General features: G+C 32.7%; 1 protein-coding gene across 1 annotated transcript; it reads left to right on the forward strand.

Annotated features, from left to right (window-relative positions):
• Positions 1-4,440: 4,440 nt before the first annotated feature.
• On the forward strand, positions 4,441-24,666 carry LOC142643059 (MADS-box protein JOINTLESS-like). The gene is made up of 8 exons (XM_075817594.1): positions 4,441-4,769; positions 18,598-18,676; positions 22,463-22,527; positions 22,620-22,719; positions 22,815-22,856; positions 23,648-23,686; positions 23,767-23,894; positions 24,330-24,666. The coding sequence occupies exons 1-8, from the start codon at positions 4,588-4,590 to the stop codon at positions 24,346-24,348; spliced, it is 654 nt and encodes a 217-aa protein (XP_075673709.1). The 5' UTR covers positions 4,441-4,587; the 3' UTR covers positions 24,349-24,666.
• Positions 24,667-26,665: the final 1,999 nt, after the last annotated feature.

Genomic DNA, 26,665 nt, shown 5'->3' on the forward strand with positions numbered 1-26,665 from the left:
TGAATCATGAATAGTAATTGATCGTCTCCTAGATATGTGTATGACTCTTCAAGTAATTGATTGATCAATTGTGAATGAGGTCACTTTACTTATAAGAGCCAAATGAGACCAATAGCATACCCAATAATTTTCATGTGTTTTTGCTTTCTTTTTCACATGTTTCTACTTTCTGGAGAAGTGATATTTATTTTTAGTGCATGTCTTAATGCTAGTAGGTTTACAGCTGAAAATCTCACTAAACATATTTATTTTTTGGTATAACAAGAAAACATGAACATATTTAACATCAAATTAGTTTTTTTTTTGATGATCTTAACATCAAATTAGTTGAGTGTGACCTCTTAAACTAAAGGTTAACAATTATTGGAACTTGATTTAGACCACACTTGAATATAATAAAAATTTTCCCAATATCCAAATATTGCACTGTAAGCTAAATTAATCAAAGTAGGTATTAAATTTAAAAGATTTTTAAAAAGCTATTTTTTTTTTTTTATTACTATTTAGCTTATTCTTGGTATTGTTCATGAGTCTTATTGCACTTTTTAGTATTATTCCTAAGTTATACTGTACTATTTCAGTTACATTTTAACTTTATTTATAGTACTTTCAACAACAAAAATTTTAATTTCAACTAAATAATATGTTCAAAACCAAATTCTAAACTTAAAAGATTTTTATAGAAGTTGTACTCTAGAACAAGCGAAAAGAGTGCTAGGCCAGTTTTTCCCAGGCATTTGGAACGATATATGTGGAGCATATCACTTTGTATCATTTTTGTATCTGAAAAAGTACCTGGACCATTTTGTGGTCCATTTTTATATTTAAGTCATGGGCCCGCTTCTTCAAAAAAATAAGAAAAGTCATGCCCTCAAAAATCCAGGCCCTCTTCTCTTGTTGAAAAAGTTTAGATGTTGACCTCTCCATTTGTCTTATTGGAACTAAATCTAATATTTACTAATTTAATTCCATTATTATATATTACACCCGTTTCAACATTTCGTTATTTTTTCACTCTTTCCATTTGGAAAATGTATCGTTTTACTCTCTCGGCCTGGGTTTTCTCCGTTTTTATTATTATTTTATAAATGGGCTTTCTCTATTATATTATATTATATTATATATAATGAAAAAAACAAAATGATACCTTCCAAAACATAGGGTTACAAAGTAAATTCTACCAAACAGAAATAAAGTAGAGCTTTCTCTTTTTTCTATTTCTCTCTTCGTAAGTTTTAGATGATATAAATGAAATTTCCATTTTGATATATTTAGTGTGCGTTTGGTAAAAATTATTTTTGCCAACTTATTTTACTATTCAACTTATTTTTCTATTATTCATGATTTTCACTGCACTTCTTGGTATTATTTATGGGTTCTATTGTATTATTTCAGCTAATTTTTACCTTTATCTGCAGCATTTTCAGTAAAAAAATTTCAGTTTCAACAAAATAAGCAGATCCCAAACGGACTTTTAGCAGCATTGTTGGTTTTCTTTTTACATTTTTTGGTCCTAAAACTTAAGTAATTTTCTTTAACATATCAAAGGATATGATCAAACATTCAATCTCCTCATTTTTACAAGATGTGCCCATTAAATTATAATACTTTTTGCTAAGAGGATTGTAACTCAATTGACAAATACTCTTCTTCCAACTATCAAATTATAAAAATATAAACAAAATGATAAACCATTTGTCTAAACCTATTATGGTCAAATAATTAGCATCAACACGTAAAAAAAGGAACAATACATTTTAACTTTTCATTAGTAATGATTCAAGGATATTGACAAAAGAGTGAGCAAATGTCATTTTAACCCAATCACATTTATTTTGGCCTTAAAATCCCTTAAGTTTGCCTAATTGCCCCTTTTAAAGGATAATTACAACAATAATTGATAAATCATTAATATTTGATAATCGAATTAATCAAATGCATGCAACCTTGAAATTATTTATAGTTCAATCAAATAGGATTATGACACACATCCTCGATTTTAAATTGAATACTCATGGTATCAATTAAAATCAATTGCTCATAATCACACGTGATCAGACTCAACTTTGTGGATATATCTTAGTAGTTAAAACTTGAATTCATGATATCTTTTAATCCAATGGTTTCTATTGGAGCCTGTGACCCATAGTTTTGATTATTAAGATTTTTTGTATATGAAGTGAATGAAATTACGGTCAAAAGTTACAATTTTACCTTTAGGATGTAAAGTTACTCTTTTGTCTCTAGATGAGGTTAAATACAGGTTGTAAAATTAGGTGTTTACAAAAGTGTAGGAACAAAACCTTTGTTTGTTTTCTCATTATTACTTGAGATAATTCCTAGCATAAACATGTTCATTATAATTAATAAATGTCCAACCTTAATGAAATTGTGATTCTATTTAAATAAATATAAATAACCTTAAACTTTCTTAAATAAATTATATACTTTAAAATAATAATTTTATTTATAGATATCTAAAAATTTTAACTAAGATATAGGATGTTAGAAGTCATGCTACTTTTCCATTTCATATATATAAGATTTTTTTGATAAAAATTGTAAGGATTAAAAACGAAAGAAAGAAATATTCAAGATTTTAAAAAAAATTTGGGTTACCACCCCCCCCCCCCCCCTCTTTGATCCTCTGCCATTATTTCCGCCTATGATATTGTCCATTTAAAATTTAATTTTACAATCTTTCAATTGTTACATTTTACCCATAAGATGACTGAAATGAAATCAATAGAATCCTATCAAAATTAGAGTTTTAGAGTATATAATTAAACGACAGTTTTCCAATTTCTTTTGAACTCTCTAGTCTCATACCTTTGTAAAGCAATTTCATGAAAATGAAAATCACTCTACATTCAAATTTTAAAAGGAATGTGGAACAAGTGTAACATTGAATTAATCGTTATTATTGTTTTTTTAGGAAACAACATTGAATAATTAAGTTAACACAAGCATTGGTTCAAGGATTAAACTAAAACCTACAAATTATTTACAAACAATATTAATTCGTTATTAACTTTATTTAGCCTCCTTTTTGTATAAAATAAAATAAAAAAACATTTTCTTTTTATCTCTATCTTTAATTAGCCTTGTCTTGAACTTTATTTTAGTCTCTCTAGTTTTCAAATTTAACCGCACACCACCTAAGTAGAGTTTTATTTTTATTTTTATTTTTATTATACATGATTTGAATTCAAGTTCTCTTCTATGAAAGAATTGAGTAATATTACCTATTCACAAGGCTCTTGGCCTAGCTTTTTAGAAGACTAAATACAAAATGCATCATCTTATCTTAACTAGTTTTAAATTTTGTTCCAATAATTTTGATTTTGATTTTTCAATTCAGTCATTTTAATGATATATGTTTTCAATGTGATCCTTGCAAAAAATGACGTAATTTTGCTGTTGGAGAGAGATAGGACTTAACGGTGCAATCTGATAGGGATAAATGGAAAATCTAGATTTAAATGTAAATAAAGGAACTTATAATTTAACTTTTATAAGAGCATTCACATGAAAGATGTGAAAAATGCTAAATCTTAATTTTAGCTTTCATCCCTTTATAATATCATCCATATCAAGCATGTTATTCTTAAAATTTTTGACATCTTTGCTACAGTGGAGTGTCATCTTTGACACCCTATTGTAGCAAGTTGTTAGAGTATTTTATTATAATTTTTTTCTCTCTCTCTCATTCTCTCTTGTGCTGAGTGCCTGTGCCTCTCTCCACTACTTTCTCTCTCTCACTTGATAAAAATAAATAATATTTTTATGAAGTGGTAAAAAAAAAAACTTTTGATGTTGGATGCATTATAAAGTGGAGTGTTAAAATAAATAAAGTAGTGTTTTGAGATGCTAAATACTATATTTTTTGACATGTTTGATGAGAATACTCTAATCATCTCAAAATTACAATGTAACATTAAAAAGAATTAAGAAAATATCTTTAATATATAATTTATAATAATAATAAATTCGATGTTAAAATTAAGTTAGTGTAGTTCCATGCTACACAACAGTTTTTTTTTTGGTTGAGAAACAACAGTTTTGTTAGTTATGTTATGTGGCCTGTGTAAAGGTACCACCCTGATTACCAAAAAAAAAAAAAAGGGTACACCCCTTGCTCAGATTTTATTTTATTTTCCAATCTTTTATTGGTTGAGTAAGTGCAGTTTTTCTCACAAAAAAAGAAAAAAAGAAAAAAAGTGCAGTTTGATCTGTTATATTTTTTTATCTGATACTTTGTTCAAACTTCTACCAAGACAATATTCCTCGTCCGTACAATAATACATAGCTTTCATTTTATTTCTCTTTACCATTCCGAAATCCGTAACATTTATTTTATTCATTGAGTAATTTATTTTTGTACTATTCTGTACATGTCTTCTCTCTCTCTCTCTCTCTCTCAACTTTCTATGCAAATAGTTTCTATATCTAGAATACTAGGCTGGGCTAATAATTTGGATAGAAGTAGAACTTTCAAGTAAAAAAAAAAGAAAAAGTAAAGGGCCTGATAACCTACTCAGAAAAAAAAAAAAAAAAAAAGGATCTGGTAACCTATTATCTGGGAAAATGACGAGGAGGAAAATTCAGATTAAGAAGATTGACAACACGACGGCAAGGCAGGTGACATTCTCAAAGAGGAGGAGAGGAGTTTTTAAGAAAGCTTTTGAGCTCTCAACTCTCTGCGATGCTGAAATTGGTCTCATGGTCTTTTCTGCTACAGGAAAGCTCTTTGAATACGCCAGCTCGAGGTTCCAATCTCTCTTTCTCTCTTGTACTTCTTTCTACTTATAGAAAAACCCTTTTTATTTTCTCATTTTTTTGACTAGAGAAAAACCCTTTTTCTATCTTTAGAAAAATATGTCATTGTCCATTCATTGGTCGTTTTGTTCATGCGTTCACTTTGATTTTATGATTTCTAAGGTGCGTGTGAGAGAGAGTGAGAGACCCAACTGCTCAAAATAAAGATCTTTTACTGAACAAACCAAATAAGTGATTTAAAAAATAGTACTATATAGCGTTAAATAAAGAGAAAATATATATATATTTTTTGGATGAGAAAGAGAACTTAACTTATAAAGTAGTACTATGTAGCATCAAATGAAGAAATGAAAAAGTACTGCAAAATCTTATGGTTTCTGTCTAAAGAAAAGGGACAGGAAAAAGAAAAAAAGAAAGACAAATAAACAGTTTTTTTTGGTAAACCAAGTATACAGTTTGCAATTCTTACCTTGAAGGGTTTAACGTATATATGTAGCTGCTACTTGTTTTGAAGTTCTATAAGCGGGTTATTTTGGCTTTGAATATTGCTAATTATTCCCTATTATTTAGCTTATAATCTAATGTTTTATTTACCCTGAGTTTTAGAGTTGCACTTGCTTATTTTAAAACTTCAATTAGCCGCTTCTACTATGCCTTTAATGTTTGTTTTCTCCACAAAAAAAAAAAAGAAAAAAAAGAACTCTTCCTTTAATGCCTGATGGTCTGTGTACTTTTGCACTTCTACCTGATTAAATCCACTTTTTTTATCCTGACTAATCTATTCACAGCATTACTGTAAGAATTTCTTCATAAACTACCATGCAAATCTCAATGAAATTATATGACTCTAGCTTAGGAGCGACATTAGAGATTATAATTTTTTGTTTAGAGTAACATATATCAATTGAAACACTTTTGGTTATGTATACATAAAATCTAATGCTAAAGATTCCAACACAAAAGTGAGCTCTGATCTCGTCAAATAAATTCTCTTCCTATCTTCTATAGTAATATCACATATGTACATGTTAAATCTACTTAATTGTAGTGTTCTTCCACTAGCAAATAACACCATTAGGCTTACATTGCAAGTGTATGATGAAAGTTCAGAGTGTGCAATATACAAATTGAAATTTTCAAGTAGTCTTGATTGAGAAAAATGAAACAAATTACTTTACTCTACATGAAATATATAAGCATTACAAGAATTACGACAACAACAAAAATAACTAAGCCTTACTCTAAAGTTTAGAATAGGTTATGGATCCTCAAAAATAACTAAGTCTTATTCTCAAAATTTAAGGATTGGTTATGGATTTTCAATAAACTAGTTAGGGTTTTTGGAAAAACATTGGTGGGTCTTTCCCCACCTGCACTCTCAAACACTCATGGTCTTTTCTGCTACAGGAAAGCTCTTTGAATACGCCAGCTCGAGGTTCCAATCTCTCTTTCTCTCTTGTACTTCTTTCTACTTATAGAAAAACCATTTTTATTTACTCATTTTTATTTACTAGAGAAAAACCCTTTTTTGCTATCTATAGAAAAATATGTCATTGTCCATTCCTTGATCGTTTTCTTCATGCATTCACTATGATTTTATGTTTTCTAAGGTGTGTGTGTGAGAGAGCGAGAGACCCAACTGCTCAAAATAAAGATCCTTTACTGAACAAACCAAATAAGTGATTTAAAAAATAGTACTATGTAGCATTAAATAAAGAGAAAATAATTTAAAAAATAGTACTATGTAGCATCAAATCAAGAAATGAATAAGTACTGCAAAATCTTATGGTTTCTGTCTAAAGAAAAGGGAAAGGAAAAAGAAAAAAAAAAAAAAGAAAGACAAATAAACAGTTTTTTTTTTTTTTTGGTAAACCAAATAAACAGCTTTCAATTCTTACCTTTAAGGGTTTAACGTATATGTGTAGCTGCTACTTGTTTTGAAGTTCTATAAGCGGGTGATTTTGTCTTTGAATATTGCTAATTATTGCCTATTAATTAGCTTATAATCTAATATTTTTATTTTCCCTGAATTTTAGAGTTGCACTTGCTTATTGTATAGCTTCAATTAGCTGCTTCAACTCTGCCTTTAATGTTTGTTTTCTTAAATAAATAAATAAAAAACTCTTCCTTTAAGAAGAGTAAGAAAACTCTTAAATAATTGTATCTCTTTTTTTCACACTTTTTTTAAAATTGAGGGATGCATGAGGTTTATAAACTCCATGTCTAACCATAACTTTCCTTGTGTTTATTATATAACTCCAAAAAAAAACTCTTTATACATTCATTACATAAACTTGCCCCATTATTTTATGTATCTATAATTATTCAACTAACTCATTTCATAAACAAAATAGATTTTCATAACAAATATTAAGTTTAACTTTCAACACCTCCTCTTAAACTTAATTTTTGATCACCGCAAATTAGGTTTGCATATTGTAGAAGGTGTCATAGTTTAGTGGCTTGGTGAAGATATCTGCGCCCTAATCATGTGACTTCACAAACTCAAGTGGATTTTTTTTTTCTAGCAATACATCCTCAAATAAAATGATTCTAGGTATCAATGTGCTTGCTTCGGTCATTAAAGACTAGGTTCTTTACAAGAGTCAATGTTAACTTATTGTCTACAAATTCGTAGCTTTTTCTTGCAACATTTGCAACTCCTTCAATAAATTTCTAAGCCAAATTGCATGAGAAACACTAGAGGTAGTAGCAACATACAGCAACAGTTGGTTGCTTCTTGGATGTCCATGCAAATGCAATATCACCCATATAGAATACAAACCCACTATCACTCTTTTTATCATCGATGTCCCTAACCCAATCACTATTGCTATAGCCAACAAGTTTAAACACTTTCGAGAGTGAATACAATAGTCTAAAATTTAGTGTACCTTTCATATAGCGAAGAATTCTCTTGGGTGTTGTCAAATGATTTATGGTTGGTACTTCTATGTTGCGACTAAGAAGTCCAATGCCACAGAGAACGTTTAGTCTTGTGCATATTAGGTACCTTAGACTTCCAACCAAACTCTTGAAAAATGTTTGATTTACCCTCTCTCTATCATCATGCTTTCACAACTTCACTCCACATTGCACAGGAGTACAAACTAGTTTGTAATTTGACATCGAAAATTTCTTGAAAATCTCTTGTTAGGAATCTCATATTTGTTCTAATATCTTAATACTTCTTATATTTCCATCCCTTCAATTAGTATTTAGTCCCAAGATAGGATTGAGTTAATTAGTTAGTTAGTTACACATGTTGGGATTAGAATAGAGTTAGTTAGATCTCTTGGCATATGTAACACTATAACCATATGGATTACTTGGTGAGAGCACATGCTATATTAATAAGCCAATAGGATTAAGCCATGTGTGGCCAACAAGATATAAACTTGGGTTTTATAAATACTTGCATGTGACCTTAATCTGTAACATTTTAAAGAATAAACCAATTTCTTGCTTAGTGCATTTTCTCTCTCTTAATATTTCTTTATGGAGGGAGACTAACTCGAATTAAGTAAACTCACCTATATTGGAATTCATATGCACTACAAGACTGGTTTTGAACACCAATCCTCGATGCATCAATGGAGATTATCACCCAAGAATCCAAGATGCAAAATCCTATGAATTTTATGCTGGAGGTCTAAGAACCAATTCTTAATGCACCAATATAGGTTGCCACTCAAGAGTTCACGATTCAAGAATCCGAAATCCAAGTGCCAATGATTCGAGAATCAAAGATGCAAGAGCCAACAATTCCAATGGTTCAAGAATCAAATGAGGGCTTGGGGATCTAAGAATATTCCAAGGTCCAAGAATTTAAGCTGATTTTGAAAGTACACGAGACCACTAGTCAAAGAGAAGTGTATGAATATGGTGATCAGGATGTCACTAAGATACTGGTCCTTTGGAAGATTTCCCTTGTGTTCTATTTTGAAAGGGAGGGGAATGTTAGGAATCTCGTATCTGCTGTAATATGCTAATAAAAGTTAGTCCCAAGATAGGATAGTTAGTTAGTTACACATGTTGGAATTAGGATAGAGTTGGTCAGAGCTATTGGCACATGTAACACGATAATCACATAGTTGGTGAGGGCACATGCTAAATTAGTAAGAAAGGATAAAGCCATGTATGGTAATGGATGTGAATTGTAAGGACTTAACTCTTCCTTATTGCATTTCCTTTCTCTCTTAATATTTCTCTATTCCTTTAAGTCAATTCATTTACAATCCGCATCCATTTTCAAACACTTCCCACCCTTCCCCTTTAGGAACCAACAAGTTCCTATCATCTCCTTAGCATATCCTTCTTGGGGAATGAATATCTCATCTTCCATTTTCTTCATCCCAATGCATAGGCCATAAGCAAAATATCTTTCATTTCGAACTCCTTAGTCATTACTTTCTTGAAGTCTTCAAAAGTACTTGGATTGTTTCTTATAAAAATCAAATCATTATATACAAATAAAAAATCAAGATACCTCCATATTTTCTGCACCTTACAATATAGTTCATGTTCATGTGCATATTTATAGAATCTTTCTCTTGAGAATATTTGTCAATTAGGTTGTTTCAAGCTCTAGGTGCCTGTTTCAAGCTATATAGAGATTTCTTAAACTACAAAGTTTTGTTTTCCTTCCCTTTGACAACATCGAGAGTTCCATGCCTGTTCTTAAGTCTCTTTTTTTCCGAACCTTACTAGATTGGTTCTCCGTGTGGAGAAGCCTTCCTTTTCTTTCTATTTTGGATTTTCTTGATTTTTGTAATGTTCGTCTTTGATTTGTTCTCCCTTGTATACTTCCTGTATACTTGGGTGACTCTCTTTTTTCAATAAATTTCTTTATTACTTATCAAAAAAAAAACATAGCCTATAAGCTGCTCAATATAAACTTATTCTTCAATTTAAACATTCAAAAAAGAAGATTTTACATCAATTTGATATATTCTTCATTTTTTTTAGCTGCTATAGAAATTAGCAAATATATAGTTTCCAAATGAGCAATTGGGGCAAATACTTCATCATAATCAATACTTTCTTGGCTATAGACTTCCACCACCAGTCTTGCTTTGTATCTCTCCACCTCTCATTTTTGCATTATTCTTCATCTTGTATCTATTTTACACCAATTGCTTTCTTTCAATGTGGAAGAGTTGCTAGCTCTAATGTATTATGCTTCTTTATTACCTCGATCTCTTCATCCATTGAATTTATCCACTTCTTATCTCGCACAACTTCTTTAATTCTTGTAGGTTCACAATCAACAAACAGATAAAAGAGCATTAGATCATCTATATTCTTCGTTGAATCATAGCGATCCTGTAGACTTCTCATTCTTCTTGGTTACTTCCTTCTAGTGATGATTACAAGGATGGACTTTCACAAATGGGAGATTTTGGTGATGGAGGTGGAGTGTCAGGCTCTTCTTGAACTCTATTCAAATGCTCTTCCTCTTCAAGTAAAGGAAAGAAATCATACTTCTCTTCTTCTTGGGTGCTCCAATTTCTCATAATAACTTCATCAAATTCCACATCTCGACTGACAATTAATTTTCTAGTGCTCAGATTTTTAAGCTTATAGCATTTAGACCTTGGATCATAGCCAATGAAGACATAATTTTCGCTCTTGTTATCTAGCTTGGACCTTTCTTAATCTAATACATGTGGATATGCTATGCTCCCAAACACACGAAGGTGGGAAAGATTGGAAAAATAGACTGCATAATATGTTTTTAGTCATCAATCTTTCCCACCTTCTTGTGTTTGGGAGCATAGAATGCCTAAAGAACTTTAGGCATTCTCTTGCTCTTCAATATGTTTTTAGTCATCAATTCTTGGAATATGACCAGATAATTTGATAATAATTTGGCTCATGGTGTGTCTATTAACACACATCTATCAGGTGCCATTCTTTTGCATGAGTAAGGTCGGTACTACACAAGGAGTCATGTTTTCTCTAGTAAATCCCTTCTTCAAAATCTCCACGAGGACCGTAACTTGCCTATTCAATTCTTCATGCTCCTTTAGATTGATTAGATAGTGCACTTTGTTAGGTGGGCTATAGAGTACACAAACAAGCTTCCCTTTTCTTCTATAGCCACCAACATGTATACCACTCTAGTAATTTTATCTTATATTATAATTGGGAAAACTAAGAAAATTACTGCCCTCTTCTTCAAAAGATTTTGGAGCTCTTTCCTTCTTAATTGGCAAAAGGACAAATTCAAACTTTATAATTTTAAAGGTATATGTATTTCTATGGCCATCATGGATAGCATGCGCATCATATTGCCAAGGCTACACCAAAGGAGGAAAGACTAACATCCATGTCAACAATATCACACCAAATTTCATGTTTATAATTATTTCCCACTTCAAAAGAAACAAGATATCTTCTAGTTACCTTTACCTCTTTACCTTTCTTAAACCATACTATTCGTTAAGGCTTTACATGGGGTTCAATCTTTAACTTAATATTGTCCATCATTTCCTAATGAAAGTATTATATATGCCTAAACATCATACATGAAAGGATGTCCTAATGAAAGTATCTCTATTTTTTTAATTTCATTTTAATTTTATTTTGGCTTTAATTATTATTTTTAAGAGTCTTTTAGGGTTTAATGATAAAATAATATAATTATTTTTTGCTTGAAATCAAATTAAATTCTTTGTGCCACATAAGTTTCAAGTCATCTTATATGAAATCATACAGGGGTGCTCCATTATTTTGTAAATTGGCATGATATATCATATAAGGGTGCTGCATCACGTTCAAGCAAAAAAAATGTGTGCATTACCTGTCATGTAACGTACAACATTAGGGAGTAAGAAAATTTAGTTTGTTAGGTCAAAAAAATAAAAATAAAAACAAAAAACAAAAAATAATTTGTTAGTATTGTTCACTCAAATTTTGGGAAATAGAATTAACTTTAAACTCCATTTTAGAATTTCCATTGCTTAATACCCATAAAGAAGGAAAAAAAATAATACATTTAGAAAATAGCAAGAAATGTGAGAAAAGGTCAATAGATTTTGATTTTAGGGAAAGGAAGAGAGAATATAAAAAATTATTTGTAACACAAAATTCGAAGATTTGGTTCACAATCTTAAAGTTTCCACTTCATTCATTGTATCCTATGAAAAAATTTGGATATTTATTTTATTTTTTACTGAAAAAATAGTTATGGGTATTGATTGTTCATATAGAGAAATTTTATCAATGATGCAATTTTTTTTGGTAAACAATGAGCAGGAAGGAATTTGTTTATCCTGTGTTGTTAGGTATTTTCGTATAAGTTGTCTACAAAAATTTTCTTAGGTAGAAGGTTTGCTGCAAAGAGAAATAAGAAAAGCCAAAGGCCAATTTTCAATTCAAAATAATACTCTCTTTTAATTTCATGCATGATCTAGGACATAAACAGGATTTACTTGGAACAACTCTCTATGCATAAGAAATAACTTACATTTCAATACATACTATACAAAGTAAAGGTTTAACCAAATATTTAAAAAACAGCTGACAAGACCTATTCACTTGACTTTATATAGTTTGTATATATTTTTGCTAAAACATTGAAGTACTTTGAAAGGACTATCAACTCTAGGCAAAAGTTAGCAAGATATCCGACTAGAAAGCATTCTCCTAAAGATGAATACCTACCAAATCACCTTCCTTACAAGTTTCTGGTTTCTATGTTTGTTGACTTACTTTTTTGGTACTTTTGAATTTGTTTGAGAAATCAGTCTTGAACATTTTCATGCAACTTCTTTATATTTTTTACTCTGTCCTTAATGTCTCCACTAAAATTATGAGTAGCAATACTTTAACTCTTTCCTCATTATCTCCACTACAATGATTAGTAGTAAGAAGTAATTTCATGTCAATAGCAGTAATAGGATTTTTTTGTTTTGAAGGTTAATAGGATTTTGACTATACACAACTTTAAATGGACTATAATTGGTAGTTTGGCTAGCAAACCGATTGTAAGCAATTCAACTTGAGTTAGAAGGATAACTCTCAGAAAATCACTTAAACTTTAATTGGTAGTTAGAAGGAAGTTTTTGTGTGTCACCTTTTATATTTTTCATGTTATTGCGAGCTTGTTAGGAATAACCTTTTCCTCCTTGGTTGGATAGTGTGGTTAAATGTCTCTCTCCTCCAAGGTTAAACCCTTCATAAACTAACCATGTGAAACCCTCCCTCAAAGATTGCAATTTGAGACTTCAAAAAGAAAGTTCTAGGATATGGATGAAGCATGTATTTTTAAGGAGAGTACATAACCAAATTCTTTGAAATGAGGCTGCACAAGTAGTGGACAAGTCAGGATCTCATTAAAAATATATGTTCACGAGCATGGTATGTCTGCTTGAAATCTAAATGGGGTACTGTAGCTGTGTATGTTCAAAACAAAAACAAGACCATAGACTACTCTAGTTTAGCCTTTTTTTTTTTGATAAGTAATAAAGAATTTCATTGAAATAAAAAAGAGAGAGTCACCCAAGTACACAGGAAGTATTCAAGGGAGAACAAATCAAAGACGAACATTACAAAAATCAAGAAAATCCAAAATAGAAAGAAAAGATGGCTTCTCCACACAGAGAACCAATCTAGTAAGGTTCGGAAAAAAAGAGACTTAAGATCAGGCATGGAACTCTCGAAGTCTTCAAAACATCTACTATTTCTCTCCTTCCACATATACCACAACAAGCAATGAGGAACGGCCTTCCAAATATCTCCATTACGATGGCGACCAAAACGACCTTGCCAGCAAGCCAAAAGCCCAACAACAGACCTTGGCATGACCCAGCAAACTCCAAATAAACCGAAGACCATGTCCCACAACTCCATGGCAACCGAGCAATGAAGAAAAAGATGGTCTACACTTTCACAATTGCACTTGCACATATAACACCAATCCAGAATGCAAATTTTTCTTTTTCTTAAATTGTCAACAGTCAGACATTTCCCCAAAGCTGCGGTCCAAACAAGGAAAGCTACTCTAGAGGGGATCTTTTGCTTCCAAATGCTTTTCTAAGGGAAAAATTGCTCCTTATGGCCAACTAGAAGATGGTAGTAAGTACTAACCGTGAGCCCCTTACTCTTACAGGGCAGCCAACAACTCTTGTCCTCCCCAATCCCCCTTACGGGAGTGCTATAAATGGAATTGATGAAGCTCCTGAAAGCTTCCAATTCACGATTATGCACATCCCTACAAAAATGAAACTCCCAATGGAGGACTCCATTGGTGTACCTCATAAGATCCGCCACAGTTGCCTCTTTTCTACGACAAATCCTATATAATTCCGGATAGCGGACGGCAAGAGAAGAAGATCCACACCAATGATCTAGCCAGAACAGCACCTTTGATCCATCTCCAATATGATACATAATAAAACGAGATAAAGAGTGCCACCCCCGTCTAATATTTTTCCACAAACTGACACCATAAGGACCAGAGAAAGAGCTAGAATACCAGCCACCCCAATCACAACCATATTTCACCTCAATCACTTGACGCCAAAGAGCATCCCTTTCTTGCCCAAATCTCCATAACCACTTCCCTAATAAGGCAACATTGAAGGTTCTCAGGTTCCTAATCCCCAACCCACCTGAAGAGAGAGGAGTACACACCGAAGACCACTCAACCAGATGAAATTTGGGCTCATCTCCTAAACCACCCCAAAGAAAGTCTCGTTGAATTCTAGCAATTCGGTTAGCCACAGAAGCAGAAATAGGGAATAAGGAAAGGAAATAAGTAGGAAGATTAGAGAGAGTGCTTTTAATTAAAGTGACTCTACCTCCCTTGGATAAATATAATTTTTTCTAACCTGCTAATTTTCTTTCGATCCTTTCAAGAATAGGAATCCATATTGACTTGTCCTTAAATTTTGCCCCCAAAGGAAGACCCAAGTATTTCATTGGGAGGGACCCTTGATTGCAACCTAAGACAGCCACTAAAAGATCCATATCTTGAACAGACCCCATTGCCACCAGCTCAGACTTACCCAAATTAACCTTCAGACCCGACACAGCTTCAAACCAAATGAGCACCATACGGAGAGTCAGCAGCTGATCAATGTTAGCATCACAAAAAATAAGAGTATTATCAGCGAAAAGGAGATGGGAAACCATCAAAGGTCTTCCTTCAGAAACACCAACACTAAAGCCAAATAAACGACCTTCATAGGCAGCCTTAGCCAACATTCTACTGATGGCTTCCATAACCAAAACAAATAACAAGGGGGACAAAGGATCACCTTGCCGCAACCCCCTTGAACTTCCAAAAAAACCCATGAGGAGTACCATTCAGTGATACAAAACCACAAACTGGCAAATTGGAGATCTTACCATTCACATCAACACACAGAATTCTACCATTCTAACAAGCATTACAGATAGGAAAATGGTACCATGAAGAGAGGAAAAAAGTGTTTTCTCGTTTATTTAAAAAAAGAAAAAAAAGAATTACATTTACATGTTCCTAAATATAAGAGACTTTACCAACTAAGCAAGGCTAGTTACACAATTCTTAATGAAGGACTACAGACAGACAGGATAACCACTTAAAGTTTCAATTGATGATAATTCCATGACTGGAACGATATCAAATGTTGGAATAACCTAGCTGTGAAGATATCTGATTGGCAAGATTAGCATTAGTAAGCCAACAAGTAGAAAGAATAAGATTAGGAAGACATACTCTTGCAAAATGATGTCATGAGTGACTTGACTTTGAATAAGAATCTCTAATTACTGATTAAACCACAATGAAAACAAGTAGCATAACTTAGTCAATTAACTAGATTTCTTTCAAATTTGATAAGTACCATGTTAGTTTCAGTATTGATCTTATAGTCACATTAATCACGATCATGATAATAACATGGTCTTTTCCATCATAATTGTGCTCTTTACATTGCATTAGTGGGACTTATCAACTTGTCTTTGATTGTAGTTGTTAAGAATTGCAATTAACCAGATAAAGCATTTTCAAAAGGAATTTCAATGTAGTTAATGATAAAACTTTCAGCAACATTAATTTAAATAACAAGAAGTGCATACCTAGATGTCTTGGATTTTGTAGGGTTTCATGATGAACTGTCATGGAAAACTAATATGACGAGTTTTGTGAAGTCTTACTTTGAATTTTAGAGTATCTTTTCAATCTTAAAATTTTCCAAAACTAAAACAGTATTTACTCTATGATATTTATCCTGCAAGCAGTAATTATGCAACATTTTAATGCAATAGTTTGAACCAAATCCAAAAGTCTAAGTCATTTTATTTGATGCCTGTAAAAATTAGAAATTTACTAAATAAGTAAGAAATAATGCGATGTAGAATACAGTAGGAAAATAAGAATGAGAGAATAAACAAGACAAATGCTAGGCTTCACCACCTAGAATTTGCCTGCAAACCCTAGACATCACCATTCACCACCAAACAAAGAGAAATTTATCATTCTCAAATTATCAAATTATTCTTATTCAAGTTGTACTACCTTTCACGACTACAAAAATACTAGTTTAATAGGGTTTAGGTATTACACCAATATGGAGTATGCCTAATCAAATCTCTTAAAACCCTAAACATTAAAACCAAATTCAAAATTTAAAGTCAAAAACAAAATTATTTTCACATTCAAAAATAGTGCCTCAACGCGCATCTCCTTTGCATAACCAATTTTTGGTGCCATAATGTTACTATCTCTCATGTGTAAAGCCTTACCCTCAAGCTTGTTGGGTAGTTTTTGAGTGGATGCGATTTTTTTTTTGTTAGGCATTAATCTTAGTGAGTACTTGCTACCCCAATTTTTACAAAATAGGTGAAACTTTTTGAATTTCCTTTCTTACACTAGCTAAAAGTGGACTGAGAAGATTCAAAGAAATTTCTTTATATATGTCCAGAGACATAATTGTTTCCATGGCCAAAAATACAACAAGTGAAAAGATGGACCTAATTATTTTAAAGAAAATTTGAAACATCTCAGCAATCAATACATCACACTCAAGGTCCAGCATCACCAAGCATGACTAGACCTTTGCAATGGTGTCAAGAATTGAAACCTCCTTCGTATAGTAACAATTGGGCACATGAGACAAATAGACAAATTTTCAAATTTTGCTACAATCAGTCGAAATATTTCCTTCATTTGCTCATCATCATATGTACTGTTTCACATACCTTATGGACTCTTATGCTTCAGGCTTTTGGTATTCACTGGGTTATGCCAGGATTAGTGACGGGGTTGTTATCTTGTTGGCATCAGTGGCTTGGAAAGCATAACTCAAATATTTGGAATTTGATTCCAGGGTGTTTATTGTGGATTGTTTGGTTGGAACGGAATCGTCGCTCCTTTGAGATCTTGGAGAAGACGTTGGATGAGTTAAAGATTTTATGCCAGTGTAGCCTTTTTGAGTGGTCTCGTTATTGGGGGTTTTACTGATTCTTCGCCTCTTTCAGACTTTATGTTTTCCCTTAGATTATCCTTCTCTTAGATTATCTTTCTTCGTCTCTTTCTGTTCATCATCATGAACATCCTGTACTATTCATTTTTTCTCATTAATATTAGTTCTTTGTTTACCTATATAAAAAAAAAAATCATATGGGCCATCCGGTGTTGTTATCCTCGTAATCTCAGTGATGCAAGGTGCAATTGAAAAGTTCATTAGTGACCAATGCCTTCATTGAGGGTTAAAGTGCATCTTGCATTGATTTGGATGGTGCAAGATCCACATTTGCTAACAAATTTTTGACTTTATCAATAAAAGTGAGGAGGCTATCAATTGAGGAATTAGAGTTGAAGAGGCTTTCCCAATCCCCATCCTTCTTAAGCTGCTCCTCAAAGTCTTTATCAAAGGAAGTCATTTTTAGCCACAAAATACAAAGATTGAAACTTTACTCATTGCTATAAGCTAAAGAACTTGATATGCACGGGTTGGCTTCTAGGTTTAATGGGCTAATTTCACTTCTTTTGAAAATTGGGCTAATGGATGTAGTTTTTTTTTTTTTTCCTTTTTCTTTTTCTTTTTGGACTGATTTGAATTGGGTGGAGGGGATCAAACATTCTTATACCTAGTAGATGTAGAATAAAATAGGAAAATAAGGATAAAAGGATAATAAAAGGATAAACTGGACAAACATTAGGCTCCACCTTCTAAAATCTGCTTGCAAGCCCTAGGCATCACCACTTAAGGATATTTGGCACCACTACCAAACAAAGAGAAAGTCATCACTCTCAAATCATCAAATTATTCTAATTCAAATTGTATTGCCTTTCACAATTACAAGAGCACTAGTTTAATAGGGTTTAGGAATTATACCAATATAGAAAAATGCCTAGTCAAATCACTTAAAACCCTCAACATTAAAACTCAATTTAAAATTTAAAGTAAAGAGCAAAATTATTTTTACATTCAAAAATAAAATCTTAGATAATTTTAATGCTCCCTGCATCATAATGTACCCCTTATGTCAATCAATATAAATAATTTAGGGGTTTATATAGATGTTCACCTTTTATAGTTTGACCAAATAAGAAGTTTGCACATAGTTTGTGTCAATCAATATAAATATCACTTGCACTTCACATTTTAATTGGGAACACAATTGGCCTACAGACAATGGCAGATATGCGGTATGCCAGCATGATATAACTAATTAATTCTTCAGTCACCAACTCAAGTTTTATTTCCTTAGATATGGGTCAGAAATACATACTAGTAGTTTATAAGTTCATCCGCACTTTCAATTTATTAAAATGAAAGAGAGATAAAAGAATTGAATGTGTTATCCTTTTGTTGTTTGAAGTATGCAGCAAGTAATTCAAAGGCATAATCGACGTCCAGAGAATCTTTGCAAAATGGACCAACTATCTCTTGAGTTACAGGTACAATGTTTTAAAGTTTTTTAGCTAGGTAAATAAGTGAGGTGGAAAGTCATAAGAACCGGATTATGTCTACTTTGAGATAATAACTCTTGAATCCATAAGAAGTTCTTTTAATTCACAAGGAGAAATTTGAAGTCCACCAAAAGGAATGGAGAAAAAACTTTTAGAAATTTTTATTAATGAAATTTTGAATTACCTTGGAGGCTAGTATGCATATAAATAGGAAAAGAAATCATATAGAGGCCAGTAGACCATAAAACACCCTAATTTGAGTTAAGCAAAAAAATGAGGCTAGAGATAGGAAAATTGCCAAAAACATCAAAATTATAAAATTTAACAAATCAAATCTATTGTTGAAAATCCTATTGTTGTTTTCAAAAACATCAAAATTATAAAATTTTCAAAATTATTTATTGAAAATCCTATTGTTGTAAATAAAATAACAAGTACACACAAAGAACACAAGAATTTACGTGGTTTGACAAACTACCTACCTCCTCAGTGACAAGAAAGGAATTGCACTATAAAAATAGGGAAATACAATAGTGCACAATAATACTCTCTAGAAACCCAAATCCCAATAGGGCTCAGAAGCTGCAAACACCAATCAAGTCCAAGCAGTTCTTGAACTTTTTAGTTGAAATTGTCTTTGTCAACATACTAGAGGCATTTTCTTCCTCTTTCTGTGAGTAATCCTTAACCACTAACTGTGCCTTGAATTTTTCACCATCAATCTCTGATAATGCTTCTCTCTTGCGGTATACTTACTTGCAACCAATGGCCTTCTTTTCCTTGGACAATTTCATTGATTCCCAAGTCTTATTCTTCTGTAGTGACCCCATCTCTTCTACATCCCTATATGATGATGGACCTCCACTACTAGTTATGAGAGCAAAGCCAACCATATCTTTAAAGTCATATCTCTATGGTGCTTTGTGAACCCGCTTCTCTGTACCTTTAGCAATTGAATATGGCTTTTGTTGTTGCTGTTGTGGATCAATACCCTTATCACTACGTGAACTATTCTTGTCAAACTCCACCTCAACAGTTAATTTCTCATGTGAACTATCATCACAAGTCTTTGCTTCATTCTGTCTCAACATAAAGGTTTCATCAAATATGACATCTCTGCTGGTCACCATTTTCTTTGAGATTGGATCCCAAAGCCTGTAGCTTTTAATACTTTTTTCAAAGCCAAGAAATATGCATTTTCTTGACTTCGAATCCAATTTAGAATGCTCTCCACTCTGCAAATGCACATAAGCTGGACAACCAAAGATTTTTAGACTCGAATAATTAACTGGTCTCCCTGACCAAACATATTTTTGAATCTTGAAATCAATGGCTGATGATAGAGATCTATTAATAATGAAGCTTGCTGTGTTAACAGTCTCTGCTAAGAACACCTTAGGCAACCGTATTCAATCTCATGCATCTTGCTCTTTCTGCGAAGGTTCTATTCATTCTCTCAGCAACCCCATTTTGCTATGGAGTTTGTTTAACTATGAAGTGACGAGTAATACCTTCTAATTCACAAAATCTTATGAATTCTTTATTTATATACTCTAGTCCATTATCTATTCTGAAGTACTTTATTTTCCTGCTAGTCTGATTTTCAACTAGTGCTTCACTTTTTAAATATGCCAAACACATTAGACTTATGCTTCATAAAATAAATCCATACGCTTCTAGAGAAGTCATCAATGAAACTGACAAAGTATTGAGCACGCAATGAGAAAAAACTGAAATTGGACTCCAAACATCTGAATGAACATAGTCAAGAACATCTTTACTTGCATGAGAGCCTATCTTGAAATTGACTTTATGCTGCTTCCCATAAACACAATACTCACAGAATTCTAGCTTGCATGTCGTTACCCCCTTCAATAAATTTCTCTTATGCAGCTCTAACACACCATATTTACCAATGTGGCCAAGTCGCATATGCCATAATTTTGTGTTGTCAATGCTGGACTCTATCGGATTGGTGACTACGACTCTTCCTACAACTTTGTTCAATGGTCGTATGGTCCAAATGGGTAATGATGCTACATGCCCGGTTATTGGGATGGGTACCATGAAAATCAAGAAGTTTGATAGAGTTGTAAGAGTTCTTAGTAATGTTAGACATGTTCTTGATCTTAGAAAGAATTTAATTTCTTTAGGATTATTGGATGATTTGGGTATTCATACTCATCAACGGGTAGAATCATGAAGACTACCAAAGCTACTTTGATGGTGATGAAGGGACAGAAAGTAAGCACGCTTTACAAATTAAATCTAAAACCCAAGATTCTAGAAGAACATTATTACTTGAATGAGACTGAAAGTAAATCTACACCAATCTCACTTTCATTTGATGTTTCTTCAACAACCCTAGCTGATTCTAGGGGCTTCTTTCCATTTCTCTTCTCCTCTAAATGCTCTTTCAACTCTTTACACTGATTCTTGTAGTGCCCTTTTTTGTGACAATAAAAACACTCTACATTTTTCTTTGTACGTGATCTAGACTGAGATTTGTTCCCGTTGGATTTTGACTCACTTCTACGCCGATTACTTGATTTTGACTTTACAATAAGTCCATCAGTCTGAGAACCATCGTTATCTTGCTTCATCTTTACGTGTGACAAGAGAGCACTAGTCACCTCATCGAGTACTACAGTCTCTTTCCTGTACATCAACATAGTCACTAGATGATCAAAATGTGTAGGCAGCGACGCTAATAAGAGTAACGCTTCATCTTCATCCTCATAATTTACCCCAAAACTTGACAATCGCATGTTCAACATGTTAAACGTGTTGAGATGCTCCAACAAATTTGAACGCTCCTTCATATGCAAACTATAAAGTTGCTTCTTCACTTACAACTTGTTCGTCAGATTCTTTCTCATATAAAGACCTTCTAGTTTGACCTAAACTTCCTTTGCGGTCTTTGCTTTTAGGATGTTGTGAATGACCTCATCACCTAGGTTGACACGAACAACACCAGCTGCTTTCTCATTTATCCCTACCCATTCTTCATCCTTCATCGTTTCCGGTTTCTTCTCCTTCCTAAGCAAGGCCTTATGAACTTCTTGTTGAATTAGGAGATTCTTCATCCGCCTTTGCCAAAGCGAAAAATTATCCTTACCACAAAACTTCTCTACGTCATACTTTGTGTTTAATATCTTTACTTTATTCAAAGAATTGAATCCTAACCTAACTTTGGTACCACTTGTTGTGCAAATAACATCCCATGGCTCAAATCAATAACAATAAATAAGTAGAAATTAAATAACAAGCGCACACAAAGAATACAAGAATTTGTGTGGTTTGGCAAACTACCTACCTTCATGATGACGACGGAGAAATTTTACCATAGAAATAGGGAGATACAATGGTGCACAATAGCACTTTCTAGAAACCCAAATCCCAATAAACCCCAACTCTCTCTCACCCACAAGACAAGAAAACTCTATTCTTCTTCTTCTTGTGCGGCTGCTGCTTGGTTTTAGAAATTCTCTTATAATTGCCGCACAGTAGCACTTATATATTGCTATGCTTAAGTCAGTATAAGATTCCTTGTATCAATTGTATTGGTCAACTGCTGTGACCGACTTGGACTTGTGGTTTCCTATTACAAGTTGTATTTGGTTTACTTGTAATTGACTTGGGCTTGTGGCAATTCAAGCCACACACGCGGGCCTACTTCAACACTTACATATTTTAGAACCATTGTTATATTAAAAGTGCTCGGTATGACATCACATTTAAAAAATCTTCATGAATGGCAATTGTTTATATTAGCTTGAGAACGGTACCTCCTACGCCATGTTGAGCAAGGAAATTGAGGAGAAGACACATGAACTGAGGTATTATAGCTACATCACTATCATCTTGTTACTGTAAAGACATATACATACCACAATAAATTAATGTTGAGAAATGTTCACACCTAACACAGGAAGATTAGGGGAGAAGAGCTCCCTGGAATGGATATAGAAGAATTACAGAAACTAGAGAAAGAGCTTGAAGTAGGCCTGAGCCGTGTTATAGAAACAAAGGCTTGTCTCTCTTTTTTATCTCTGTTTGCTGGCATTATAATGGAGTGTTGAAATTTATAAGCTTTATCTTAATATAAGAAACTTTTGTCTTGCAGGGTGAAAGATTTCTGGAAGAGATCACTGCCCTTCAGCAAAAGGTCATGTTCCAAACTTTAAATCTTTGCAGGACATTTCATACAATTATTATAATGTTTGCGAGACATTTCTGGAACAGATCAGTGCCCTTGAGCTAAAGTTCATATGGTTTCAATGTATAACAGTTTCGTACTTTAGTGATGATCCGCTCCATAATGATATAATGTTAAAATATTGAAATATTAGGTGGAAAGAAGAAACTAAGAGAAGTTTAAAGAACACAAGGAATTAAGGTGGTTTTGTGCCTACGTGAACAGTAGAATGTTTTAAACAACTACATATTTATTATTGAATTTTGCGTATAACAGTGTACTTATTTAAGGGAATATGTAGTAGACTAACTCTGTGCTAACCCTAGGATTGCAGTAATATAGTTAGTATTGTGTACAATTAGGACTACTATAATGTAATAAGCTTAAACCCTAAATCCATATCTTTTGCAAATGTCAGCTGTAAAACTCTGTCATAATGTTAATGCAAGTTGGTGCAAGTTCATAAAAATAGTGGTCTTTGTGTGCACTGGCTAGCTCAATGGGTAGAGAAAGGAAAAGTTCACATGGCTAACAACAAGTAACAACCACCATTGAATATTTAGTTGAAACCATTGTCAGCATAAATTCAGAACTGAATGTTATATTTTTTTTCCTATCACTTGACCTATACTCATTCATAATGCATCGATTTCTTATATAAGACGTTAGGTCAATATACCATACTAATTAAATTATATTTTGTATTTAAGGCTAAGGAGTCTTAGTAATGGCTCTTTGTTCATCTTATTCTTTTAATGCAGGGAGCCCAATTGATGGAAGAAAACCAACGACTAAGACAGGTAATAGGTCTTTTCTTTTATAGAAAAAATTTCTTCCTCTTCTCTTCCTATCTTAGTTATAAAAAATGTCTCTTCCACAGATGGAGAATCTATTTAGCACTCAAACACATGTACTTGAACAAGGTCAGTCATCTGAGTCAATCACCAATATTTGCAGCTCATCTGATCCTCAAGACAATGACAGTTCAGACATATCTCTCAAGTTGGGGTAAGTTTGTAAAATTATTATAATTTTTTAGTTTTTTGGATAGAGTATTAAATAATATTCAGGATTCAATCAAAAGATATTTACATCAAACCTCAATATTTAGGGGCCTTATAGCATTTAGTTGTAGTTTCAATTGAGGAACTTGACCAAACAGATAAATTTGTCCTTAGGTTTAGTTATTTCTCTGCATTTAGCATTACAATATGTACCACCTTCTAATTTACAGTTCTGTAGGGGCTTATATGGTACTGAAAGAAAAATTTGTTGGTGAAATTAATGGTTGCAACCACAGATTGATGTCTCTTTCAACTCGTCAATGAGCAATTCTTCTGTTTGTGTAGCAACTTAACTATCATCATGGACTGCATGCCTAGAAATGCATGCTGATACTATAGAGAAACTGTTTGCCTTAGTGCATCGTTCTATGTCTTGCAGGCTGCCTTTTCCTAAATGAATTTGACGTATAGTGAAGATCAAGAAGCAATCCATGGATTCTCTTTTCTCAAATACAAAAGAAAGAAGGCCATGAATAAGACAAATCCTAGCTCGGAGCTGTACTTAACTTTCTGTAGGACCAATTTGTTTCCACCAGCTGATTCTTAGAGTCTGCTTGTGTATACGGTATATTTTGGATGCTTAGTCATTTTTATGGATGAATAAAGGGTCAATTTGTTAGAATGGAAATTGAAGTAGAGGGTGTTGGAAAAGGTTAGTGTAGGTTTGAGACTGATGGCAAGTCATACTATTGATAAATTGATTCACAATTCTGCAATAGGTTTTGTTTATCTTTGCGTGATTGCCAATATTACATATTTTCCGCAACATTTCTTTATCAAGAATGGTGCTGTTGAGTACACTTTGATTTAAGCCTTAAGGTCTAAAAATGTTTTCAAGTCAATCTTGCTTGCAATAAGACTTCTGTGAGCTTCCTATGATTTTGCAATCCAGATTCTTGCACCAACTTGAGAAGAGAGATATCATAATTCATAATATTAATTTGCTCCCTGTGTTTTCCTTTTTTGTTGTTTTTCTTTTTCTTTTTTTTGTTTTTAATTTTGAAATTTGAATTTTTCTAGGTTGGATTGTTGTAGTTCCTAATCTTCCTTGGCCACTCAAGATTAGCACTTCACAGGTTTCATCGATATATAACTAGATCTTGGTTCTCTCTCTCTCTCTCTCTCTCGCTCTCTATGTGTGTGTGTGTAAGTAAATAAAATAAAGCAAGATTTTAAATTATGTGTTTTTTTGGGTAAAAAATGAATCAATATATAATTTGGCATTCACCAATCGAAAAAAAAAAAAAAACGTTTAACATGTTAGGGCTAGTTAAGACGAATAAAATTCTAATGTCATTCTTTTTTGGTTTTGGGGGTGCTAATGTGAATATCTAGAAGTAGAACTCCTGAAGTAATTGGTTATCTCCTTGATGTGTGTATGACTCTTCAAGTAATTGATTAATCAATTGTGAATGACTCTTTTTAGTCCTTTTTCTCACTTTACTAAAATAGCAACCAAAAGGTGAATCATGAATGGTACATGAGGTCACTTATAAGAGCTAGATAGCATACTCAATAATTTTCATGTACTACTTTCTAGAGAAATGATATCCATTTTTAGTGTTTTAATGCTAGAACTGGAAATCTCACCAAACATTTATTTTTGGTATAAAAAGAAAAGACGAACATATTAAACATTCTGAAATTAATAATTACACTTACCACTTCTATCTTTGTATAGTTTGATTTATTAATCACATGTGGTCACATCCTTTAATATATATTGTACGTTTTTAAACCCCTTAAACACAAATAGATTAACCTAGTTAACCAAGTGATTAACTTAGGTAAATATTTAGATCTAGGTTAACACAAGTAAATCACATCATGCAAAGCAGTGCGAAAATATAAAGAACACACGATATGATAACCCATGAAAACTAAACCGATAAAAAACCTGTGGAGGATTTAACCTAGCTATCTTTAAGGTAAAACAAATCAACTATGAAAGAATTGAAGTTTTACAATAACGACTTAGACCACTAACATCCTTTTGCTACCTTGAGTAGAAAACTTACTACTATGACCACATGATAGTTTTGAGTTCACAGACTACTTCTTTCTCAGATCCACAACATCCACAAGTATACCATTTGTTTTTCTTTAAACTCTTTATGCAGCAACTGAAACGATCACCAAGCTCTTGACATCAATCTCGATCTTGATAACCCTAAGTTTGTATGAAGGCAAACACCTCTAGATCTCACAAGAGATTCACACACACAACATAAACAATAACATTAAAATGTGACTAGGGTTTTTCTTTTTATACTTAAGGCAAAACACAAAACCCTACACGTCAAACGGGCTTAGGCTGAGTTGGAAAATTCTGCAGAAAAAAGATTATGCACGAGCTTCAATCGATCGAGCCTTTCAGAAATTGAACAATAATTTTCTGCAATTACTCGATTTCAACTTTACACATACATCACTTTGAGCAGCCCAAATCTAGACTCTAAGTTTTGATCATGGTTTGCCAACATTACACATTGAAGTTCTAATACATTTAGATCCTAAATCCTTAAAACCTAACATATATTTTTTTCAATCCCAATTCCAAAACTGTTAAATCAAGATATATATATCTAAAGCATGTACTTTATTACAATTTGAATTAATTAAACTTATGAATCAAAAAACAAATAAAACTACTTCAAACATCTAGTCTCTTAGCACGAGTGATATGTACAGTGGTACCCCATTTACTGTTACCCA

The sequence above is a fragment of the Castanea sativa genome, chromosome 7 (genome assembly GCF_040712315.1).
Source record: "Castanea sativa cultivar Marrone di Chiusa Pesio chromosome 7, ASM4071231v1".
Lineage (NCBI taxonomy): Eukaryota > Viridiplantae > Streptophyta > Magnoliopsida > Fagales > Fagaceae > Castanea > Castanea sativa.